The sequence below is a fragment of the Saccopteryx bilineata genome, chromosome 6, assembly GCF_036850765.1.
Source record: "Saccopteryx bilineata isolate mSacBil1 chromosome 6, mSacBil1_pri_phased_curated, whole genome shotgun sequence".
Classification (NCBI taxonomy): domain Eukaryota; kingdom Metazoa; phylum Chordata; class Mammalia; order Chiroptera; family Emballonuridae; genus Saccopteryx; species Saccopteryx bilineata.
In genome coordinates this window covers 75,188,974-75,213,205 of record NC_089495.1, presented here as the reverse complement: position 1 = coordinate 75,213,205, position 24,232 = coordinate 75,188,974, and the positions used below count along the sequence as shown (strand labels likewise).

Here is a 24,232-nt window from a genome sequence, read left to right as displayed (position 1 = left end):
TAGTAAAATTTTTTAACTGCCCACTGGTTCCACACTAATGGTGATTTGTAAAGTAGGGAAGTAACTTTACTTTATAAAATTTATAAAGCAGAGTTACATCAAGTTAAAGCATATAATAATAATTACTTACCAAGTACTTTATGTTGGATTTTTGCTAAGTTTGGCAGAATAAATCTTTATAAAACAACTTACTATAGTTAAATCTATCTTTTTACTTATACTTTGGTTGCTCTGCTACTGCCCACTATGAAAGCTGGAACACCCACTAGTGGGCGGTAGGGACCAGGTTGACTACCATTGCTATAAAGGAAAGGTATTGTAAAGAAAGCACACATTGTTTTCTACTAGAGAGTCACAAATATTGTAGGTACTCAATCCAAAAGATTCTCACCATCAGATATTTGGGGTTGCTAGAAACATTGGGCAGTGTTTTGGGGTGCCACAGTGTCAGTCTTTACTACTTGTTATGAGTGAATGCTGTGGAAATTGAGGTGCTTTTCAGGTTTTCCCAAGTATTACCATCATTTTAATCCTTACTGTTTTTGAAAGTCTATTTGTCATTGTAGAATGATGGTTACCATTTACTGAATGCATCTTATGAGGTAGGCACTATACTAAGCACTGTCTGTACCCTGCTATAATCTTTTCCATTCCTTGAGATAGATATTACCTCATTTTATAGATTAGAAGATTAAGAGTTACTAACTTTTCTAAAGATACACGACTAGTAACTACTGCCCATGCTCTTAAGGCAACAAAATGTATAGTTAACATCAAAATTGCTAAGACAAACAAAAATAAGGAGAGTTGTTACACATTAGAACCAATAATCTTGAATTTTTACTTTAGTCCTTTATGTTCATGAAGTTACATGGCTATAATAATATTTATTTAAATAACAGGATACCTACTTAAATGAGAAAATATTTGGGTATAAGCCTAAATATACTAACTTTATTTTAGCATTTTAGAACAATTTAGATTTAAGCACCTTCACTAACCTACCAACATTTGATTTCTTAATAGAGAAGTACTTTTAGGTCCCCTTTTATAAAAGGTGGTATCATTTCTTTTTAGCCTTCATAGCATTTCTAATTATTATTATTAATTTAAAGAGTAATTTCATTTTTAAAATACAGACAGAAGTATGTACATTAACTGAAGGAAAAGTAAGTTGGCTTTTGAAACAGACATACTTTCTTACCTTTTTATTAAACGTTCAGTTCATTTCTTTTTAGCCTTCATAGCATTTCTAATTTTTTATTATTGAACAGTTTAAAGAATTGTTGGCCCTGGCCGGTTGGCTCAGTGGTAGAGCGTTGGCCTGGCGTGCGGGAGTCCCGGGTTCGATTTCCGGCCAGGGCACACAGGAGAAGCGCCCATCTGCTTCTCCACCCCTCCCCCTCTCCTTCCTCTCTGTCTGTCTCTTCCCCTCCCGCAGCCAAGGCTCCATTGGAGCAAAGATGGCCCGGGCGCTGGGGATGGTTCCATGGCCTCTGCCTCAGGTGCTAGAATGGCTCTGATTGCGGCAGAGCGACGCCCCAGATGGGCAGAGCGTTGCCCCCTGGTGGGCATACCGGGTGGATCCCGGTCGGGCGCATGTGGGAGCCTGTCTGACTGCCTCCCCGTTTCCAACTTAAGAAAAATACAAAAAAAAAAAAAAGAAAAGAAAAAAAAAGAACCATTGACTAATTTTTACATGTACAAAGTGAAATGTGCATTAATGGTGAAGGAATAATAATTTGACCTTTTAGGACCCAGTTATTTTTTGTTTCTGAACTAATTATAAATTAAAAAAAAAAAAAGAAAGAATTGCATAGTGTTTGGGGAATACAGATAGAAAGAGTAGTAGATTGTCTCTGTGAATCAGTTCAATTATTTGATTGTTGGCGAGTGGATGGTTTTGTGTGTATTGAAAACACTGAAATTGGAGCCAGGAGCCATTGGTTTTTACTCTGACATTTAAGGTCACTGCTTATGTGGCTTTTCTGCTTCTTTTTTTCTTTTTTTTTTTTTTGTATTTTTCTGAAGCTGGAAACGGGGAGAGACAGTCAGACAGACTCCCGCATGCGCCCAACCAGGATCCACCCGGCACGCCCACCAGGGGCAACGCTCTGCCCACCAGGGGGCGTTGCTCTGCCGCTACCAGAGCCACTCTAGCGCCTGGGGCAGAGGCCAAGGAGCCATCCCCAGCGCCCGGGCCATCTTTGCTCCAACGGAGCCTCGGCTGCAGGAGGAGAAGAGAGAGACAGAGAGGAAGGAGAGGAAGGAGGTGGAGAAGCAGATGGGCGCTTCTCCTATGTGCCCTGGCCGGGAATCGAACCCGGGTCCCCCGCATGCCAGGCTGACGCTCTACCGCTGAGCCAACCAGCCAGGGTCTCTGCTTCTTTAAAAAACAAACAAACAAACAAAAAAGCACCTAACTGTCATAATACTTGTGGACTATTTCAACATAATTCTCTGTATTTTTTTTCATTCTGAGAGATTTAAGTTAGAATCAGAAAGCTTAGAAAACTTAAAATGAATGTATATACCTAATTTCTCCATGAAAAATAATATATTAAATTCCTTAACATTTTTCTGAAAAACAAAACATTTAATCTTCTTTTTAAATTCTGAGGTTTTCTGAAAAGCCTATTCTAGGTTTTCCTGAACTATAATGAAGAGATAGGTTTGTATTACATGTAATGTGGTGTATATGAAGTCACAATGTACTGTTGCAATACTCAAACAGAAAGCAGTGGGAACGCAGGTTCAGTGTTAATGTCCTGGCAGATATTGATGTTATAATAATTTCAGTGAAATACATAATTTTTAGCAATTTTGGATTTCTCTAGTAGAACTAAAAAACTAAGAAACTGAGTTCTTTATTCAGACACTCTAGAAAGTGAACTCTTTATTAAGACCCTTTTAAAAGACTCAAGTAAATTGTAGATATTTGATCTTTTCCAATTAGTATGGAAAACAAAGTGAAAAATTGGATAGTTTCAAGATTCAGCTCACAGTTTATTTTACCTTTTTCCAAGTTTAAATTCTTATATTTGAAAACAAGGCTAACTTAGTTACTTAAGCAACTGCATTGACAGCTAATATTAAAAAATTTTAAAGTTAGTGTATGTGTCTAATCTTTATAATTTTAGGAAGAAAATCTAGGAATTTTTAGATTCCATAAAACATACTTCCTATCACAGTCCTTTCATCTGTTGAAATATTACTCAAGTCTTTTTCTTAATTAGCCAATAAATGTATTGGAATTTATAATATATATGATGTATGCTGTTATGCCTGTATTATGAATTATCTTTCCAAATTATGTAGTTGGAGAAAATATGTAAATGTTGTGTTCATTTAGCTTAGGATTAGAGGTAGAAATAAATATGACTACAGTAAAAATTTAGAAATATTGGTACTAATATTTAGCAGCTCAACCTATTTATGTACTTATTAAAAACTGTGCTTAGTATGCTGGCACTCAGGCAGTGAGATTGTGGGTAAAAACTTTCCCTGCCTAGGAGTTTTACAAGATAGTTACTAGTGGAATCGTCATAATATAGTCATGTACCCTCCTATTTTTTTACATTGTGGAACATTTGCCAGATACACACATTGCCATCTTGAACTCATTTACCAAGTGTACTTTTGAACTTTATTTTTTCCTTCCTCTTATATGTTTACATTGAAAAACATAATGAACAAGAAGTGGGCTCAAATCATAATTAGATAATCTGGTAGTGTTTGGACAGAAATTATCTACCTTTAAAGAGACATCATAATTTCTACCTTACAGGGTTATTGTGAGGAGCTATATCATCTTTAGGTTAGAACATTTGGTACACAGTGTTAGCTATTATTATTGACTGATGAATATATAAAGGTACCTATGTGAACATATTCACTAAAGCATAGTTTGTAATTGTGGAAAACTAGAAAGACTCTAAAGATGCAATAATGTATTTTTTTTTTAATATTTTATTTTTAACTTTATTCAGTTGTTGTTTTTTTATAGAGAGACAGAGAGAGAGAGAGACAGAGACAGAGAGAGAGAGAGAGAGAGAGAGAGAGAGAGAGAGAGAAGGGAGAGGAGCAGGAAGCATCAACTCTCATATGTGCCTTGGCCAGGCAAGTCCAGGGTTTTGAACCGGCGACCTCAGCATTCCCAGGTCGACACTTTATCCACTGCGCACCACAGGTCAGGCACAATAATGTATTTATGTTAAATCTATTTAAGGAGTAATGTATTACTACGAAAAATAATGTAGAAGTATAGTTATTGAGCTAGATAGATGCCTGACATCTATGGTTAGTGAAAAAAGCAGCATAAAGAATAGAATCCCTCTGTTCTTTTTTTTTTTTTTTTTTTTTTTTCATTTTTAGAGTGGAGAGAGACAGAGAGAGAGGAGAGAGAGACAAAGAGAGAGAAGGGGGGGAGGAGCTGGAAGCATCAACTCCCATATGTGCCTTGACCAGGCAAGCCCAGGGTTTCAAACCGGCGACCTCAGCATTTCCAGGTCGATCCTTTATCCACTGCACCAGCACAGGTCAGGCAGAATTCCTCTGTTCTTTTGGAGGTTTTTTCTTAGAGAGAGACAGAGACAGAGACAGAGAGAGGAACAGACAGGGGCAGACAGGAAGGGAAAGAGATGAGAAGCATCAACTCATGGTTGCGGCACCTTAGTTGTTCATTGATTGCTTTCACACATGTGCCTTGACCAGGGGGCTCCATCTGAGCCAGTGATCTTGGGCTTTAAGCCAGTCACTTTTGGGCTCAAGCCAGTGACCATGGGGTCATGTCTATGGTTCCATGCTCAAGACAGAAACACTGTGCTCAAGCCTGTGACCTCGGGGTTTCGAACCTGGGTGCTCTGCTTCGCAGGCCAACACTCTATCCACTGCACAACCACAGGTCAGGTGATTTGTGTTTATCTTAAAAAAAAAGAGAAGAAAAGAAAAAAATAAGAAAACAGGTGAAGGAAAATGTGTGTTAATGTCATAAAAGACAAAGACTATTGGAGAAATGTTTCAGGTTGAAGGCTAGTAAAAAGATAGGAAAAGTAAATTTAATACCTGTTTCTACATTACTGTATTCCCCATGTATAAGATGCTCCCATGTATAAGATGTACCTTAATTTTGGGGCCCGAAATTTGAAAAAATATGTATTACATAAAGTTATTGAACTCAAGTTTTATTCATCATAAAATTCATACAACTCTTCATCACTGTCAAAACTCCCATCCGTTAGCTTGTCCTTATCTGTGTCTGATGACGAATCACTGTCTTCAACAATGAGCACAAAAACAAGCATGAAAAAGCAGGAAATCCAAGTAAAAAAATCTACAGCCACTGTATAAGATGCATCCAGTTTTTAGACCCCAAAATTTTCAGGAAAGGGTGCGTCTTATACATGGGGAAATATGGTAAATCCTGAGAGAAAATGCTACAAAGGACATGAATAGGTAAACTAAGAAATTAAAGTCTGAATGGATGATTAGACAAAAGCATTTTATCTATATGAAATTATGAAGGTGATAAAAGTATCCTATCAATATAAAATTACAAAGATGATAACTACTGATATGTGAGAGAATTCGCTTAGTCTTAGGAAATAATGAAATATTTAGGGGAAAGGTCCATGATATATCTAATTTGCCTTCAAATGGTCCAGGAAAAAATTATGTAGAGAGTGAGGAAGAGAGAGAAAAGTATAAACAAAACGATAAAACATATTGGGATAAAATGTGATAGGCAAATCTAGGTGTTTCCTGTACTATTTTTGTCTTTGTAACTCTTTGTAAACTTGAAATTACTTTTTAAAAATTTTTTTAAAAGATTCTTTAAAAATGGCAAAAGAAGAAGGCCATCGTACTTAAAGTAGGAAATTGCTTTTCTCACAGTAAGCAAGAGTGACAGATGAGGTAATGTCTGCTTCTAGAACAAAGAGCAGGTTTGCTTATTGCTTGCTGTAAAACATTAATTTCCCCAAACTCAGTGTTCCTGTCCTGCAATGCAAGCCCACAGTGTGTGCAGCCAACCTCTGGGCCTTTTGCATTGCTCTCATATGAGATGACAAAACATACTGACCAGCATGCTCCTTGCTGGAGTAGGCGGAGTCAAGTCCTTTTTCTCTGACCTAGGAGTCTCCTGTCTTCTGCCAGCACCACGAAAAAGCAGCAGGCTTTTAGATTGAAAGAAGACAAAACAAAACAAATCCCAGACCAGATAGTCTAGACCCCTGAACATTTGTTGCTGTTTTCTGTTCTTTTTTTCATTCTGAATCTTTGCAAGGAATGCCTTTTTCATTTCACCTGACCAAACCCCAAACCTTACACATTCTTTCAGTAGACCTTCAGTTATGCTTGCTTAGAAGTGTCTCCCTCTCCAAATTCTTAGAAAAGTGTTTTCTCCACTACTCATTAGTCATCTCTCCCTCCCTCTCTTTCTTTATTCCATTTCTTTATCTTCCTTATCCGTTTTCCTTTTCCTCTTCCCCATTCTTTTTCTTCCCTCTGTTTCTTCTATTTAAATATAATCAGAGTGAATATGACAAAGTTCTGATTAAACTCTGTCTGTGAGAGCACTTTAGTACATACACCTTTTTTCCCATACAGAACAAAGTATAGGATTCATTATATATTTTTCATTGACTGATTCTTATGAGCAGATGAATTGTTCAGAAACATGTTTTTTAAACCCTAATCACAGTGGTAGCTTTATCTACGTATTGTTTACACAGATCAAAAGTACCAAGTAGGATCATAGAATTTTCGGGGTTGGACAGTCTTAGAAATCAAACAGGGAAAACCCCTTCATTTTCCTAAAGAGAATAGGTCATGATTAATGAATCATTATTACTAATAAGGACTGATTGTTTCTGTTCTTATTGCTTCTTCTCATTCTGGTTATAAGTAACTAATTTTTTCATACTACTTTAAATTGATTATTTTAGGTACTGCTATTATTTATTGGAGGTGACAGTTATACAATTATCATTTGGATTACCGTGAATAAATTAGTTATTGTAAGCATATCCATGTCATGGGAAACTGTTGGGTCATATTCGTCTTTTTTTTGTATAATAGTGTATGAAAGAGTAACTCTCAAAATAAATAATTTAAAGAGGATTACCCCTCCTCATTAGAGTCTGGTCTAATAAATTAGTATTAAAATCTTTCTCTTGCCCTCTTAGGCTGCACACCATAGTGACTGAGGCCATTGGAGTCCAGAACCAGATTTCCAGTGTTTGAATCCCAGCACTGCCATGTGCTGGTAGTGTGTCCTTGTGCATGTTAGTTAAACTATGTGCTCTGATTCCTCATTTGTAAATGGGAGTAATTATAGTGGCTATGTCATGGGTGACTGGGAGATTAAAGAAATTGAAGTGTAAAGTGCTTTAAAAAGTGCCTGGCACAGAGTGAGAGATACATATTTTAACTATTATTTACTAAAATTAGGCTAATAAGCCATGCTTGTTTCCATTTAAGTTATCAGTCCAAGTTAAGAGGATAGTCTATGCCAGTCATCAGCTTCATAGGGGTTTATTTCACTTCTCTTATATTTTAAAGTGTTGTGGTTCCCCCTTAGTGCTTATTCTAAGAAATTCTTTTTACCACCATACAGTTTTCTTCTGCACATCATTCTTAGTATGTTTTGTATATTACATGTTTTATGTGTATTTCTTTTTTTAAAAACCATTTTATATAATAATTCCATTTTAGTGGCTTTTAAATGATTCCATGAGTCTGTGCTCTGCAAATGAGAATATGTAAATATTTCAGATGTGCACTTACAGAAGCTAGGGCATATGATCAAATACCTTGGTTATATATTTCCACTTTACCTGCTTTTAATCAATATTCACTTATAGTCTTCTTCTAGACTATGGTTGATTAAAAGTACTAAATCGTATAAATATAAGTATGACCATACGTTGCTTTTAAGAATAAATGATCGCCCAGTAACGTGGTCTAAGTAAAATGTTCTCTTTTTTAATTATGTAGTCCTCCTCGCCATCCTCATCACAGCCTCATTCTAGCCACTGCAGAACGAAGGCCTCATCACTGTGTCACCATGCATCCCTACCCTGGGTCAAACGTAACCATGTAGACCCTGCAAAGGCTACCAGTCCATCTCTCCGTCTTCGTCGCTGGCGACCCTTCTTACGCCTACCATCTTTGGGTCTCCATTCTGTTGTAAGTGTAGTCAATCTTCCATCTCTTCTTACAGTGACAAGGGCAGTTCATTTTTTTCCTTAAACTTCTTCAGTCTTCAAAGTGCTTTTCTCTTGGTTCACTCAACTATTAGCTTTTGTCCCCCAATAAGATTGCAAGCATACTGCCATGCTCTGCAGTCTGGCTTGACTTTCACCAGTGCCTTGGTGAACATCCATCTTTCTACTCCATATCCTGCCAACATAAGAATGCCTGCCTTTTGATGAGTACTGATCGACATTCATGATGATGTTTAAGTTCCTATCAGTTGTTAAAGTGAATATGTATTTTCTTACCTTTCATCTTTCTGATTTCATTTAGTTGACTCAGGTCAACAAATGCTGTGTACCTTCTGAGTTCTTTATCATCTACTTTTTTTTTTCCATGTTTCTGAACATGACTCTAGCCTCTTGTCATGCTCTGGGGTGCTTTACTTACTCTATTCTGAATCTAACCCTTCATGGTGTAGGGTGTTTCATCTAAACTGGTTTATTCCCTGAGGTGGCTCAGGTCCTCGGTTTAATCTTGGTCCGATCTTCCCTGCCTATTCTGTTTCCAGACATCTTTCCAAGTAGGAGGTGAAGATTTTTTCTTTGTGAATTGATGTAGGCTTCCCACAAATTTTATGATTTTTCCTTCTTAGGTAGAAAATATTAGCAAACTATTAAAAAGTACCTATGTTCTTGTAAGCTTGTTAATTTTCTTAAATGTTGAGGTTGATAATGGAATTCTAATAATTTTCATAATTGAAATAAACTACAGAATCCGGAAACCACAGCTCTTATCTTTCTGAAGTTTTAGACTATTAGTGGCAATGACTATGGATTGGTAGAGCATACCTAGAGATGTTATATCCGAAAGATTTGGTGTGTGCCATGCATTTATAAAATACTTGACACTTCTCTAAATCATCATGACTTTCGAAGCCAGAGGAAGTCTGATTGCTCATACATATAATGCTTAAAAAAAGTTGGTGTCAAACATTCTTTCCTCCCCTTATTTATTCTTCTAGAGCTATCCTCAAATTATGAAGTGGAGTCCTGACACTTTCCCGTAAACATCTACTTCCACCAGATATCAGAATGGTCATCTAAAAAGCCTTTCATTTGTGCTGAATATCAACCAACTGGTGTCTCTCTACTTCATTATCCTCATTGGGTCACTGTGTGCTTTTGTCATTTTTATTCATTTATCATTCAGTATTTGTTGCTTCTCTGCTGTGCCAGTTTGTACAGTAGGAGATATAAGGTGAATTAAATGATCAGAGTAAAACTCTAATTTTATAAATTCTGACTTGGGCACAATTGATTCTAAATATGAATAAACTCCTTTGTACTTAAAAATATTCTAGATATAAATGAACATGTCATAAAAATTGGTTTTTCCAGGTTTATATATTTTTATATAATGCTGATCTTTGCTCTATATTAATTCCATTGTTTTATAGTTTCATAAGTATTTGCATAGCCTGGTGGTGAAGAGCATGGATTCTAGAAAGACACTGCCTGGGTTTGGGCCCAAATTCTATCACTTACAAGTTTTGTGACCTAGAGCATGTTACTTAATGCTTCTGTGCCTCAGTTTCCTTAAAAGTAAAATGGGTTTAATTATATTACCTACTTTGTAGGGTTTATATAGCAATTAATTGGTCAGTACCTAAAAAGTACTTAGAACAGTGCCTGGTATATATTAAATGCTGTACAATTATAATTACATTTAAACTATACTTTTTTATAATTTGAAAATTTTATTTAGTATTTAATTTCTATCTAATTGAATTGTTATGTTACTTTTTAATTATTTGAGATAAGTATTCTAAATTAGAGAACTTTATAAAAGAATATATATATAAATGTAGGCAAAAATAACCCAATCAATAGCTTCTGGAGTTTTTTTGTTGTTGTGTTTTGTATTTTCTGAAGCAAGAAGCAGGGAGGCAGACAGACTCCCACATGCACCTGACTAGGATCTACCCAGCATACCCACCAGGGGGTGATGTTCTGCCCATCTGGGGCATTGCTCCATTGCAACTGGAGCCATTCTAGCACCTGAGGCCAAGGCCATGGAGCCATCCTCAGTGCCTGGGCCAACTTTGCCCAAAGGAGCCTTGGCTGCGGGAGGGGAAGAGAGAGACAGAGAGGAAGGAGAGGGGGGAGGGTGGAGAAGCAGATGGGCGCCTCTCCTGTGTGCCCTGGCTGGGAATCGAACCCGGGACTTTCAAACGCTGGGCCAATGCTCTACTGCTGAACCAACCAGCCAGGGCCTGATGTTCATTTACTTATTTGCTGATCACTTTTTGAAATGAAGAACTTATTGGATTTTTTTTTAATTCTTGTTTTGTGGTAGAATACTTTTTAAGGAGTAGATAGTTACAGGTTGTAAGCAATGGATAATTGCACATTTCAGATTTTCAAACTAATTAAAGTAGTGCAAAGGAAAAGCCTCTTAACAAGTACTGATACAATTTTGAGTCACAAGATTTCTTACATTTGTGATCATTTAGGATTGATACTGTAATGATGCAGACTGTTTAGTAGCTCTTAACAGTTTGCAAAGTACTCGAATGCATTTTATTTAAACCTCAGAACAGATATGAAAACCAGTGCTCCCAGGGACTGGGTGTATGTTCAGCTCTCTGACTCTAATTATACTACTTTTATCTCTAGCACAGTTGTGTTTACTGACAAAATATGAAAAATGAAAAATGGAAGTTATATTCTTTTCTTTTTTTTAAGATTTTATTTACTGATTTTACAGAAAGAGGAGATGGGGTGTTAGCACAGAATGAGAAGTAGTTGGTTCACTCTAGCTGGTCATTGGTTGCTTACTATGTGTGCCTTGACTGGACAAGCATAGGGTTTTGAACTGGCAACCTCAGTGTTCCAGGTCAGCGCTTTATCTACTGCACCACCACAGGCCAGGCAAGGTGTATTATTCTCTAAGAAGAGATGGTGTTAAAATAATTAAAAATTTTTGGAGACATAATAGCTTAAAAGATTTAAAGTACTTACTTGATATCCTGTTGGAGATTTGTGTCTTACATGAGAAAACAACAATAAGAAAATGAGACCCTTTCCTAGTTGGATAAAGAATTATTTCTAGCATTTTAAAAATAGAACTGAATATATAGTTTGTAGAGTTGCCTAGGTGTAGCCTTAGAAAATGGAATTCTTTTCTAGTCCTTGGTAAAATGAGGGTATTGGGTTGAGTGATCACTAACATGTTTGATTCTCTGACCAGGGAAGTAAGGGAGCATTCTCATCATCTGTGATTAACTGAAGAAATATCATGCTCAAGAGCTACTAGACTTTTTGTAAGATGATGGGAAACATATTTTAGCCTCAGTATGAGGGATATAATAAAACTGTCAAAGATGGAATGGATTATCTCAAAACCTAGAGACAGTCCCCTGTTCTTGGAGGGCCAACAGAAGTAGGGGCTGTGGTAGAGAGTCAGGCAACAGTAAAACTAGGCAACTTTGATTCCTACCAACTGTGGAACTCTTTAGTTCTGTGTTGAACTTAGGAAGACCTAGTTTGCCACATCAATTTCTGTTGCGGTTCTCTCATTCATAAACTTGAGGTAAATAATTTCTGAAGAATAATGTGAGATTACATGAGTCACTCTATAAATGTTTTAAAAGCATTCAGTAAATCTAAGATAATAGAGTTTCTTCTATACCTTTCAATTTCTGCATCTTAAAACTTTGTTACAACCACTTAAATTATATAATTACTTAAGGGAGAAAGAGGTATGCATTTTAGAGTTAAGTTACTATTGTATTACAGGATGTTAAGTAATACAAGATGTAATTTGATTTGTGCCTCTTTAAAATTTTAAAACTTTTGCCTCTAAAGTTTGTACTTGCATTTAAAACAGATGTATTTCTTTACAGACCTTTTAGATTTGATATAACACATACTCATGTTAACTGTAATTGTTGCATATTATAGACACTTCAGTGAATCATGTATTGACTTTGCATAAGTTGAATATTTAGCAGATGTAGCAGATGTTGCTCAGGCAACTTGAATTTGGTAAGGTAAAAAAGCCTGATACAATTTTAATTTTAAACAGTTTACTGAAAAAGCGAGAGAAAAATTATAGGCTATAGGTTAATTATGCTTTAATTTGTCCTTATCTTATTTCCCCCTTTAATCTCTTGGGATATTTTCCTGCATCTGTTCATTTTTAAACCTTTTGAATGTAGGATGAATAAAAATACTTATTTTACTCTAATACTCCTTAAATTGCATTTTTCAAAAGATGAGATTATCAAGGTCAAGTCATTAAAAGGAAAGCTAACGCTTGCCGGATGGCTCAGTTGTTTAGAGCATCATTCTGAAGCACAGAGGTTGCTGGTTCGATCCCCAGTTGGGGCACATACAGGAACGGATTGATGTTCCTATCTCTCTCTCTTTTTTTTCCCTTTCTGTTTCACTATTAAGAAATTTTAAAAAAATGAAGATCTCAACTTTGTTGACATCTTAAAACTTGAATAGTTTTTTTTAAAACTGTGTTTATGCTATTGCTTTCTTTTTCAAATTTCAAAACTTAGACAAATCACTTCATGCGTTCATTTCATTCAGCAAGTAAGCATTGTACATCTGTATACCAGGCATTGTGCTAAATAAATATTAGGGCGTTGAAAGTGAACAAAACTTTGTTTTTAGATTGTTGAGATTAAAAAAAAAAGGTGCTTGTAATAGACATCTTTCTTGTTAATGTCTGAGCATTTTATTATAAATGTAAACATATTTACTTGTCTATCATATCAAAGGTTAAGCCTTGAATTATTTTGGATAAATATTCTCTCATGTCACTTGGTTTTATTTGTATCTATTTACATGTATTTGACTGATTTGTTTGACTACTAACATATATAATACACACTTTTCTTCCTATTCCAGGCACCAAATATAGATGAAAAAGTAGACCTTCATTTTATTGCATTAGTTCACGTAGATGGGCATCTCTACGAACTAGGTAAGAACGTTTAAAATTTATTCTGGGGAGAAGTTGGAAATGGAAAAGTTTTTATTGTATTTATGATAAACAGGACTGTTGGTATTTATTGTATTTACTTAAATTAATTGATTGCCCTATTACATTGAGTTGGCATAATGAAAGTTTTTCATTTAAGACTTTTACCAGAAAAAAATTTAAATGTTTTTGGTATTCAAACAACTTATAATTCAAGAATGTTTGCATACCACCTTTGCATTTTAGCAAAGCAGTAAAGTAAACATCATAATAGGAACTCCGGCCCTGGCTGGTTGGCTCAGCGGTAGAGCGTCGGCCTGGCGTGCGGGGGACCCGGGTCCGATTCCCGGCCAGGGCACATAGGAGAAGCGCCCATTTGCTTCTCCACCCCCCCCCCTCCTCTCTGTCTCTCTCTTCCCCTCCCACAGCCAAGGCTCCATTGGAGCAAAGATGGCCCGGGCGCTGGGGATGGCTCCTTGGCCTCTGCCCCAGGCGCTAGAATGGCTCTGGTCGCGGTAGAGCGACGCCCCGGAGGGGCAGAGCATCGCCTCTGGTAGGTGTGCTGGGTGGATCCCGGTCGGGCGCATGCGGGAGTCTGTCTGACTGTCTCTCCCCGTTTCCAGCTTCAGAAAAAATACAAAAAAATAAAAAAATAATAGGAACTCCTGTAAATCACTTCAGCTGTTTTTCCTAAATTATTGAGATAGTTATCATCAACATCTCTGTGAGCCATCTTGAGTCTAAACTAGTTTTAAAACATAGTGCAATATTAATGACTAGTTTTATTTTTAATTTTTTTAAATTTTATTTATTCATTTTTAGAGAGGACAGAGAGAGGGAGAGAGAGAGACAGAGAGGGAGAGAGAGGAGAGCGAGACAGAGAGAGAGAGAGAAGGGGGAGGAGCTGGAAGCATCAACTCCCAGATGTGCCTTGACCAAGGAAGCCCAGGGTTTCGAACCGGCGACCTCAGCATTTCCAGGTCGACGCTTTATCCACTGCACCACCACAGGTCAGGCTAATGACTAGTTTTTGTATTTGGTTACGAGTATCACGAGTCTTCAGGATTTTGTACTATTTTTTTGCATTACATCTGAGTTTTTAAAAAAGACTTTATAGTCGATGTTTCTGGCAACAACTTCCTAAGGCATATGTCAAAGTACCTATGATGAATTACCTAGTATTTAGGCCTATCACTGCATTTAGTTTTTTAAAAAGTTTAACTATAGGTAGACTATTTCAGGGACTATTTGAAGGAAATCCTCATTATTTTATTAATTTATTATTTTTTTGTGAGGGAGGGAGATGAGAAGTATCCATTCCTAGTTGTGTCACTCTTTAGTTGTTCAGTGATTGCTTTCTCGTGTGTGCCTTGACCAGTGGGACTCCAGCCAAGCTAGTGACCCCTTGATTAAACCAGTGACCTTGGGCTTCAAGCCAGCGATCTTTGGGCTCAAGCCAGCAACCTTGGGCTTCAAGCCAACGACCATGGGAGTATGTCAATCATCCCATGCTCAAGCCGGCGACCCTTCACTCAAGCTGGTGAGCCCACGCTCAAGCCAGATGAGTTTGCACTCAAGCTGATGATCCTGCACTAAAGCTGGATAAGCCCACTCTCAAGCCGGTGACCTCAGAGTTTTGAACCTAGCATCTCAGTGTCCAAGGTCGACCCTCTGTCTACTGCACCACCACTGGTCAGGCAATCCTCATAATTTTAATTGCTTCATTCATATAGAGAACTTCTTTTGATTCCTTCATAATTGACACATAGTACTATAGTACTCATGGATCCTTCTTGTCCTCCATAAGACCTTTTTGGGTTAAAAAAAAAGCCAAATAAAGAAACAAAAAAGTGAAGGCCTTTTCAGTATTTACTTGCTACTTTATTTTCCTTAACATACTTAAAAACAAAATTGTTTTTTGTTTTGTTTTGTTTTTATTTTTTATTTAGTCAATTAAATTTAACAGGGTGACATTGGTCAACTAGAATACACATAGATTTTGGTCAAACATCTCCACATCATTTGGATCAGGGGTCCCCAAACTTTTTACACAGGGGGCCAGTTCACTGTCCCTCAGACCGTTGGAGGGCCAGACTATAAAAAAAACTATGAACAAATCCCTATGCACACTGCACATATCTTATTTTAAAGTAAAAAAACAAAACGGGAACAAATACAATATTTAAAATAAAGAGCAAGTAAATTTAAATCAACAAACTGACCAGTATTTCAATGGGAACTATGCTCCTCTCACTGACTACCAGTGAAAGAGGTGCCCCTTCCGGAAGTGCGGCGGGGGCCGGATAAATGGCCTCAGGGGGCCACATGCGACCCACGGGCCGTAATTTGGGGACCTTTTATTTGGACAGTCGATTATGTTGTATACCCATCACCCAAAGTCAATCATCCTTCATCACCTTATATTTGTCCCTCTTTATGTCCCTCCCCCACCCTCTTCCCTCTTTCTCCTCCCCCTGGTAACCACTGTACTCCTATTTCTGTCCATGAATCTTAATTTTGTGTCCCACCTATGTATGGAATCATACAGTTCTTAGCTTTTTCTGATTTACTTATTTTACTCAGTTTTTAAATTAAAATAATTATTATAGTTTGCATTCAATACTGTGTACAGCACAGCAGATAGACATTCATTAGATTAAAGACAAAGAGTTTTGAAAGGACACAGATTGAGCAATAAATGTACATAAAACTTAGGGGGATTTTATGTTTGGAATATGACAACAAAAACCATACACTTTGTTAAAAATAAATGGCTCTGTTAAAAGGGACAGGAAAAGGAAATAACATAGTATTTATAACAATGTGTACCCCTGATGATTGTCTTCTATAGTAGAATGATTTGAGTAGGGATCAAACTAAAATGAGAAGAAATTGTTATAGGACTATATAACAGACCTGAGCATTTTGGAAGATATGCCTTGCTAATTCTATATAATTTTGTGTAAAATTTATATAGAGATAAGATTTAGGCCCTGGCCGATGGCTCAGTGGATAGAGCGTCTGCCTGGCGCATGGACTTCCTGGATTTGACTCCTGGTCAGGGCACACAGGAGAAGCAACCATCTGCTCCCTCAACCCTCTCTTCCTTCTCTCCCTCTTTCCCTCCTGCAGCCCGTGGCTCAGTTGGTTCAAGCATCTCTTCAGGCACTGAGGATAGCATAGTTGGTCCCAGCATATCAGCCTCAGGTGCTAAACATAGCTTGGTACTTGAGCATTGGCCCCAGAAGGGGCTTGCCAACAGGGGTTGCCAGGTGGATCCCAGTCAGGGTACATGTGGGAGTCTGCTGCACTATCTTCCCTCCTCTTACAAAAATAAAAAAATTTAAAAATAAAAGATTTAATAGTTTCCACTTGAATTTTGTGTGTGTGTGTGTGTGTGTGTGTGTGTGTGTGTGTATTTTTCTTAAGTTGGAAACGGGGAGGCAGTCAGACAGACTCCTGCATGCGCCCGACCGGGATCCACCCAGAATGCCTACCAGGGGGTGATGCTCTGCCCATCTGGGGCGTTGCTCCATTGCAACCAGAGCCATTCTAGCGCCTGAGGCAGAGGCCATAGAGCCATCCTCAGTGCCCAGGCCAACTTTGCTCCAGTGGAGCCTTAACTGCAGGAGGGGAAGAGAGAGACAGAGAGGAAGGAGAGGGGGAGGGGTAGAGAAGCAGATGGGCGCTTCTCCTGTGTGCCCTGGCTGGGAATTGAACCTGGGACTCCTGCATGCCAGGCCGACACTCTACCACTGAGCCAACTGGCTAGGGCTCCACTTGAATTTTGAATAATAAAGAATAACTAGTAGAAATGGAAATAAAGAGAGTACATGAGACTTACCAGACACATTCTATTGACTTTAAGGGAATAGATTTATAAAAGGCCAGGGAATTATACATAAGATCTATTAACAGGGACTATAAAGTAATGGTGACTTTCTGGATGAGATATTTAGTAATAGAACAAACATTAACATTGAAAAGCTTTGTAGGGCCTGACTAGTAGTGGCACAGTGGATAGAATGTCAGCCTGGGATGCTGAGGTCTCAGGTTCGAAACCCCAAGGTCACCAGCTTGAGCACAGGCTCATCTGGCTTGAGTGCAGGGTTGCTGGATTAAGTGTGGGATCATGTCTATGATACTGGCATGGTCGCTGGCTTGAGCAAGGGGACAAGGGCATGGCTGGAGTCCCCTGGTCAAGGCATGCATGAGAGGCAATCAATGAACAACTAAAAGGTGACACAACTACAAGTTGATGCTTCTTATCTCTCTCCCCTCCTCCCTCCCTCCTCTCTCTCTTTCAAAAATAAAAATATATTTAGGGGGAGCAAATCTTTGATCATTTCAATGGGAAGCAAAGAGTTGTCTAAAATACTCAATTTGACTGGCTAGCTAACAGTACAAGGAAAGATGTATTTATATATGGTCTACCGGAAAGTTCTGTCTGTTTTTGGAATAAAACAAAATACAAATTTTTCTTACTGTCAGTAAACTTTATTAAATAATATAATTGTCATTATTATTAATGATTTCTTGCCAGCGTGAGGGCAATTTGTATATCCCATTTTTGAAAAATGTTTTATCTTTTGATGCAAAAAATTGAACCAATGCTTGTTTGATATCTTCTTCTTTTTTGAATTTTTTGCCCTTCAAAAAATTTTGTAAGGACAAAAACAAGTGATAGTCGGAGGGTGCTAAGTCCAGGGAATATGGTGGATGCAACAGAATTTCCCAGCCTAGTTCTGCAATTTTTTGATGAGTCCCCAAAATACAGTGGCGTAAATGAACTTTATCAGTAGCCATGGGTACATTATCGCTTCACACATAAGACTAACGTGAATCAACTTTGTTTTAGTTAATTTACTATGTCAGTATGTATACATTAAGTGATAAAAATAGAGAGGCACACATGCGCCAAATAAACATGCTTACCTGTTGAAACTTGTTGTGATAGAAATGGACAGAACTTTCCGGTAGACATTATACATTAGTGGTAAGCTATATATGAAGAATGGTTCTCTTTTGGAGTATGCCACGGTTAACACAAAAAGTATTTTAAAATTGGTTTAAAGTAAGAACATCAGGAAAGGAAGGTAGAAATATTGAGATCTTTGGTTTAGGTGTTCTTTAGCAAGTAGAACGATCAGTATGGCTGATAGAGTTTTAGAACCCTTTGGAGATTTCAGTTTGTAAATGAGTTTGAGGAACTTCAGAGTTCTAAAGACTAGTCATAATCTTTGAGATGTCAAAGAGAACAGGGATAACTACAGGACTAATGAAGCCTGACCGGTGGTTGTGCAGTGGATAGACCATCAATGTGGGACACTGAGGACCCAGGTTCGAAACCCTGAGGTCACTGGCTTGAGCCCAAAGGTCACTGGCTTGAAGCCCAAGGTTGCTGGCTTGAGCAAGGGGCTCAACTGTAGCTGCCGGACAAGGCACATATGAGAAGACAAATGAAGATGGGTAGTTACAAGGAAAGTTGACAGTAACCCTGAGGTGGATTCCTAAAAAATTCAAAAGGAATGTTCAGCAAGAAGAAGACTGAGTTAGTGAATAGAAAATTACAGATGACATGATGCTATACATAGAGAACCCCAAAGATTTCACCAAAAATCTATTAAAACTGATAAATTAATTCAGTAAAGTAGCAGTATACAAAATTAATATTCAGAAATTGGTTGCATTTTATACATCAGTAACAAACTGAGAAAGAAATTAAGAAAACAATCCTATTTACAATTGAATCAAAAAGAATTCAATACTTAGGAATAAGTTTAACCAAGGAGGTAAAAGAAAGACCTATACTCAGAAGATTATAAGACACTGAAGAAAAAAGTAGAAGATACACATAACTGGAAGCATATACTGCTCTCATGGATAGGAAGAACTAACATTTCTAAAATAGCCATACTATCCAAAGCAATCTATAGATCAATGCAATCCCTAACAAAATACCAATTGTATTTTTCACAGAACTAGAACCAATAATCCTGAGAACCACAAAAGACCTCGAATAACCCTAGCAAAGTTGAAGGAATCATACTACCTGATATCAAACTATACTACATTATAAGGCTTTGGTAATAAAATAGCATAGTACTGGCATAAAAACAGGCATGTACATCAATAGAATGTAAGACCTGAAACTGTAAAACTCTTAGAAGAAAACATAGGCAGTAAACTCTCATTGTTTTAGATACATCTCACTGGACAAGGAAAACAAAAGAAAAAATAAACAAACAAATGGGACTACATCAGACTAAAAAGTTTTAGTACAGCAAAGGAAACCAACAAAAAAAAGACAACCTACTGAATGGAAGATAACGCCAATGATACATCCAATAAGGCGGTGGTCCCCAAACTTTTTTGGGCCACAGACCAGTTTGTCAGAAAATATTTTCACGGACCGGCCGTTAGGGTGGGATGGATAAATGTATCACGTGACCAAGACAAGCATCAAGAGTGAGTCTTAGACGGATGTAACAGAGGGAATCTGGTCATTTTTTAAAAATAAAACATCATTCAGACTTAAATATAAATAAAACGGAAATAATGTAAGTTAGTTTATTCTTTCTCTGCGGACCGGTACCAAATGGCCCATGGACCAGGACCGGTCTGCAGCCCGGGAGTTGGAGACCACTGCAATAAGAGGTTAATATCCAAAGAACTCATACAACTCAACACCAGAAACTCAATCCAATAAAAAATGGGCAGAGGACCTGAATAGATACTTCTTCAGAGAGGACATACAGATGGCTAATAGACAAATGAAAAGATGCTCAGTGTCACTAATCATCAAAGAAATGCAAATTAAAACCACAGTGAGATATTACCTTACACCTGTCAGATTGGCTATTTTCAACTACTCAATAAATAGTAAGTGTTGGTAAAGAGGTGGAGAAAAGAGAATCTTTATGCACTGTTGGTGGAATTGCAGGTTAGTGCAGCTAATATGGAAAACAGTATGGAAGTTCTTCAAAATTAAAAATGGAACTACCTTATGACCCAGCAATTCCACTTTTGGGTATTTATCCTAAGAAACCCCAAACACTCATTTGAAAAGATATTTACATTTTTATGTTTATTGCAGCATTATTTACAAGATAATGGAAGCAGTCTAAGTGTACATTAACAGATGATTGGGTAAAGAAGAAGATATGGTACATAAAATCAAATATTACTTGGTCACCAAAAAGAATGAAAGTTTAGCATTTGTAACAACATGGATGGACCTAGAAGGTACTATACTAAGTTAAATAAGTCAGACAGAGAAAGACAACATATGATTTTACTTATATGTGGACTTTAAAAAAATAAAATAAATGAATAACAAATCAGAGACAGACTCATAGATACAGAGAACAAACTCATTGTTGCCAGATGGGAAGGGCATTGAGGACTGGTTATAAAAGGTGAAGGAATTAAGAAGTACAAATTGGCAGTTACAAAATAGTCACAGGGATATAAAATACAGCAGGGAATATAGTAAAAATGTGATAACTATGTATGGTGCCAGTTGGGTACTGGAGTTATCAGGGGAACACTTTGTAAAGTATATGATTGTCTAACCACTATGCTGTACACCTGAAACTAATATAAATTGAATTTCTACTACAATCAAAAAATTAAAAAATAATTCTAAAAAGATTAATGGAATTAAAAAGAAAACTGATTAAGAGAACAGCATATGGTTTTTAAGAAAAAAATAATTTCTAAGTAACTTTATTTTTTTGGTTTGTTTGGTTAATTTTTGCTTATATTTTTCTTTAAATATAGTATTTATTAGTCCTTGTCTATCACTTCATATACATATTGATTCAAAAAAATTTATATTTAGAAGCCAATGGAGTTATAGAAGGAATTGTATTTTATGGATTGTACTTGAAATGCCACTTATAAAATATATGAGATTATAAATTGGACTATATAGGGTGTGGCAAATGTAGGTTTACAGTTGTATGTGAAACATAGTTGATTCTTTTATTACTATTAATTAGTTAATGTAATATTTTTATAAGAACTGTAAAACTACTTTTTGTCCCACCCTGCCTAGATTAGAGTTTCAGTTACCTTTGGGTGGCATGAGTTTATGTAATTCTGGACTTTTTTGTTTTTTTCCTTAGTGTTGAAAAGGACTATTCAAGATGATTATAATTATGCTTAATTATTTTTGGTGGTCAGCTAAGTAATCCTAGTTGGCCCTGGCCAGTTGGTTGAGTGGACAGAGTGTCGGCCCAGCATGTGGCCAGTGAGCAGATGTCTCGGGTTCAGTCCCCGTCAGGGCACACAGAAGCAGCCATCTCCGAGGTTGATCCTGGTCAGAGCGCAGGCAGGAGTCTGCCTCTCTATCTCCCCTCCTCTCGCTTTAAAAAACAAAAAACTTTGTGATGGCTCCCTTTTGTTGATGTAAAGATGTCCTACTTAAAAGCCTCCTAATCCCACTTGTAAAAAAATAATTATTTTCATCTTTTATGATTGTAATTTGAGAAGAAACTGACATTAATTTTGCATACTCTTTAAGGAAATTAAAGTTAATATGAATATTCTGTTTATGAAAATAATTTAAGCTTTCAAACATGGAAGCAAGGTTCTTATAATTTTTAATGTTAAAATATATTCATAGGTAGTACATTTAAAATATTTGTTTTAGCATATATTATTTTAAATATCTTTTAACCTTTGCATCACTGTGAGCAGAGGAAAGTGGAAGTTGTACGAACAGCTAAACATTCAGCTGTTTGTTTACTTTTTTCAGATGGACGGAAACCATTTCCAATTAACCATGGTGAAACTAGTGATGAAACGTTATTAGAGGTAACAATAAAACTTGTGGGTCCACTTTAAGTGTTATCATTCTTGTTTTCTCTGAAACATCTCAAAAGATCACTTGTATAATATTTTATCTGTGTTTGGATACTTCCTTGTCCTTACTCTTTCGAAAAAATTCCAAGAAGAAAAATCTGACCTAGTATCCTACAGCAGCTGTTCTCAACCTGTGGGTCGCGACCCCGGCGGGGGTCAAACGACCAAAACACAGGGATCGCCTAAAGCCATCGGAAAATACATATTTATTATACAATACATTTTAAAATAAAATATGTATTTCCGATGGCTTTAGGGGACCCCGCCGGGGTCGCCACCCACAGATTGAGAACCGCTGTCCTACAGCAAATCAAGAGGTTCTTTGCATGAACAAGTACCACCAAATTTGGAAAAAGCAAGAATAGCATTGAAAGAGTTGCACATCAGATCTCATATTTCATTAAATCCAAGATACCATTATTTGTATCTTGACCCTGATTTCAGAGCTTTTAAAATTTATGAACAAATTGTGTGGCTTAGAATCAATGAAATATGTAATTGTCAGGTTAAAAGTTTCTTAAAAGCATTTTAAGAAAGAATTCTTACTGTATTTTACACTTTTGTACTAATGCTGATTAGGCCACCAACTGTTTATTCTTCTGGTGTGCTTTAAGTTATTTTTTATGTGGAAAAAGAAGTCTGCGGTATAACATTAATATGAATTAGGAAAATATGAAACATCATTTACAAGTAAAACGTGTATAAATTGGAAATTTATACATTTTTTCCCTATAGGATGCTATAGAAGTTTGCAAGAAGTTTATGGAACGTGACCCTGATGAACTGAGATTTAATGCAATTGCTCTTTCTGCAGCATAGTTTGTCAATAATGGGAACACCAAATACTGTATTATTTGCAACAAAATTTCAATTTCTGCTGCCATACACTAAATCAAAATTTTTGATATTTTGATTAACTTGACCAATTAAACTTTATGTGAATTAAAAGTTGACTTAATATCTGTTTTATATTATTTTTGTCCCAAATTAAAGCTACATTTCTTTTCTTCCCTTTCTTTCTTGTGAAGGATTTACCTTGTTTGATGACTAGCAATAGCTTTCTTACTCTCTTTAAAATTTTATGGTACATTTTGTATTAGGACACAGGCACAATTTCTATCTGCATAATCTGTATATATATCATATCTTATTTGGTAACATTTATTTAGCAAATGTATTGAGCATCTGCTTATAACCAGCTGGATACTAGGTTCTAGGTGCTGGAGTTACAGCAATGAACACTATTGACAAGTTCCATAGTCATGGGGACTATATTTTTGTGAGATGACACAAATAAACACATTAATAAGATACATACCAGTAATAGATGCTATGCATAAAATTAAAGTCAGATTTGTGTTAGTGACTAAGTCTATACTTTAGATTTTGTGGCCAGGGAAGGCTTCTGTAAGGAGGTAACTTTGAAATTGAGCTCTGAATAGCAAAAAGTAGCCAGTAATAGAAACGTGGTGGGAAAAAGAGTAGAGAGAATAATTGATGCCAAGTCTCTAAAGTGGGAATGTCACCGTGTTGTAAGACCAGAAAGAAGGTTGAGATGATCAGAATATAGAAAGTAATGGGGAAAGTAGAAGAGATGAGACCAGAGGAGGGGCTTGGTGATGCAGGAGTACAGGAAAAGGCATTGGGATTTATCACAGCTGTGATGGTAATCCTTTGGAGGGTTTTAAGCAAGAGAGTGACCTGATTTGATTTATAATTTTCAGAGATCACTGACTACTCTGTGAATAATATATTGGGGAGGAGGTAATAACAGAGGTAGACTTGTGAGGAGCCCACTGCATTTGGTAGTGAGAGATAGTGATGGCCAGGTTGTAAAAGTACAGTAGTCCACCCCCCTCCTTTTTTTTTTACTTTTAGCAAGAAAGATAGACAGACAGGGACAGGCAGGAAGTGAGAGAGATGAGAAGTATCAATTCTTTGTTGCGGCACCTTAGTTGTTCATTGATTGTTTTCTCATATGTGCCTTGACTGGGGAGGCTCCAGCCAAGCCAATGACCCCTTGCTCAAGCCAGCAACCTTGGGCTCTAGCCAGCGACCTTGCGCTTCAAGCCAGTGACCTTTGGGCTCAAGCCAGGGACCATCGGGTCATGTCTGTGCTCCCACGCTTAAGTTAGCAACCCCACCTTCAAGCTAGTGAGCCTGCACTCAAGCCAAT

The 24,232-nt window shown here is 37.0% G+C and overlaps 1 protein-coding gene across 3 annotated transcripts in view; it reads left to right on the top strand.

The window, feature by feature from the left end:
* The window catches only part of UCHL3 (ubiquitin C-terminal hydrolase L3), a 60,200-nt gene extending 37,186 nt beyond the window's left edge, over positions 1–23,014 (top strand). For all 3 annotated transcript variants that reach the window (XM_066236567.1, XM_066236568.1, XM_066236569.1), the window contains exons 6-8: positions 13,116–13,191; positions 21,950–22,008; positions 22,792–23,014. In XM_066236567.1, the coding sequence (XP_066092664.1) occupies positions 13,116–13,191; positions 21,950–22,008; positions 22,792–22,875 (219 nt within the window). In that variant the 3' untranslated portion in view covers positions 22,876–23,014. The remainder of the gene's footprint in view (positions 1–13,115; positions 13,192–21,949; positions 22,009–22,791) is intronic.
* The last annotated feature ends 1,218 nt before the right edge of the window (positions 23,015–24,232 follow it).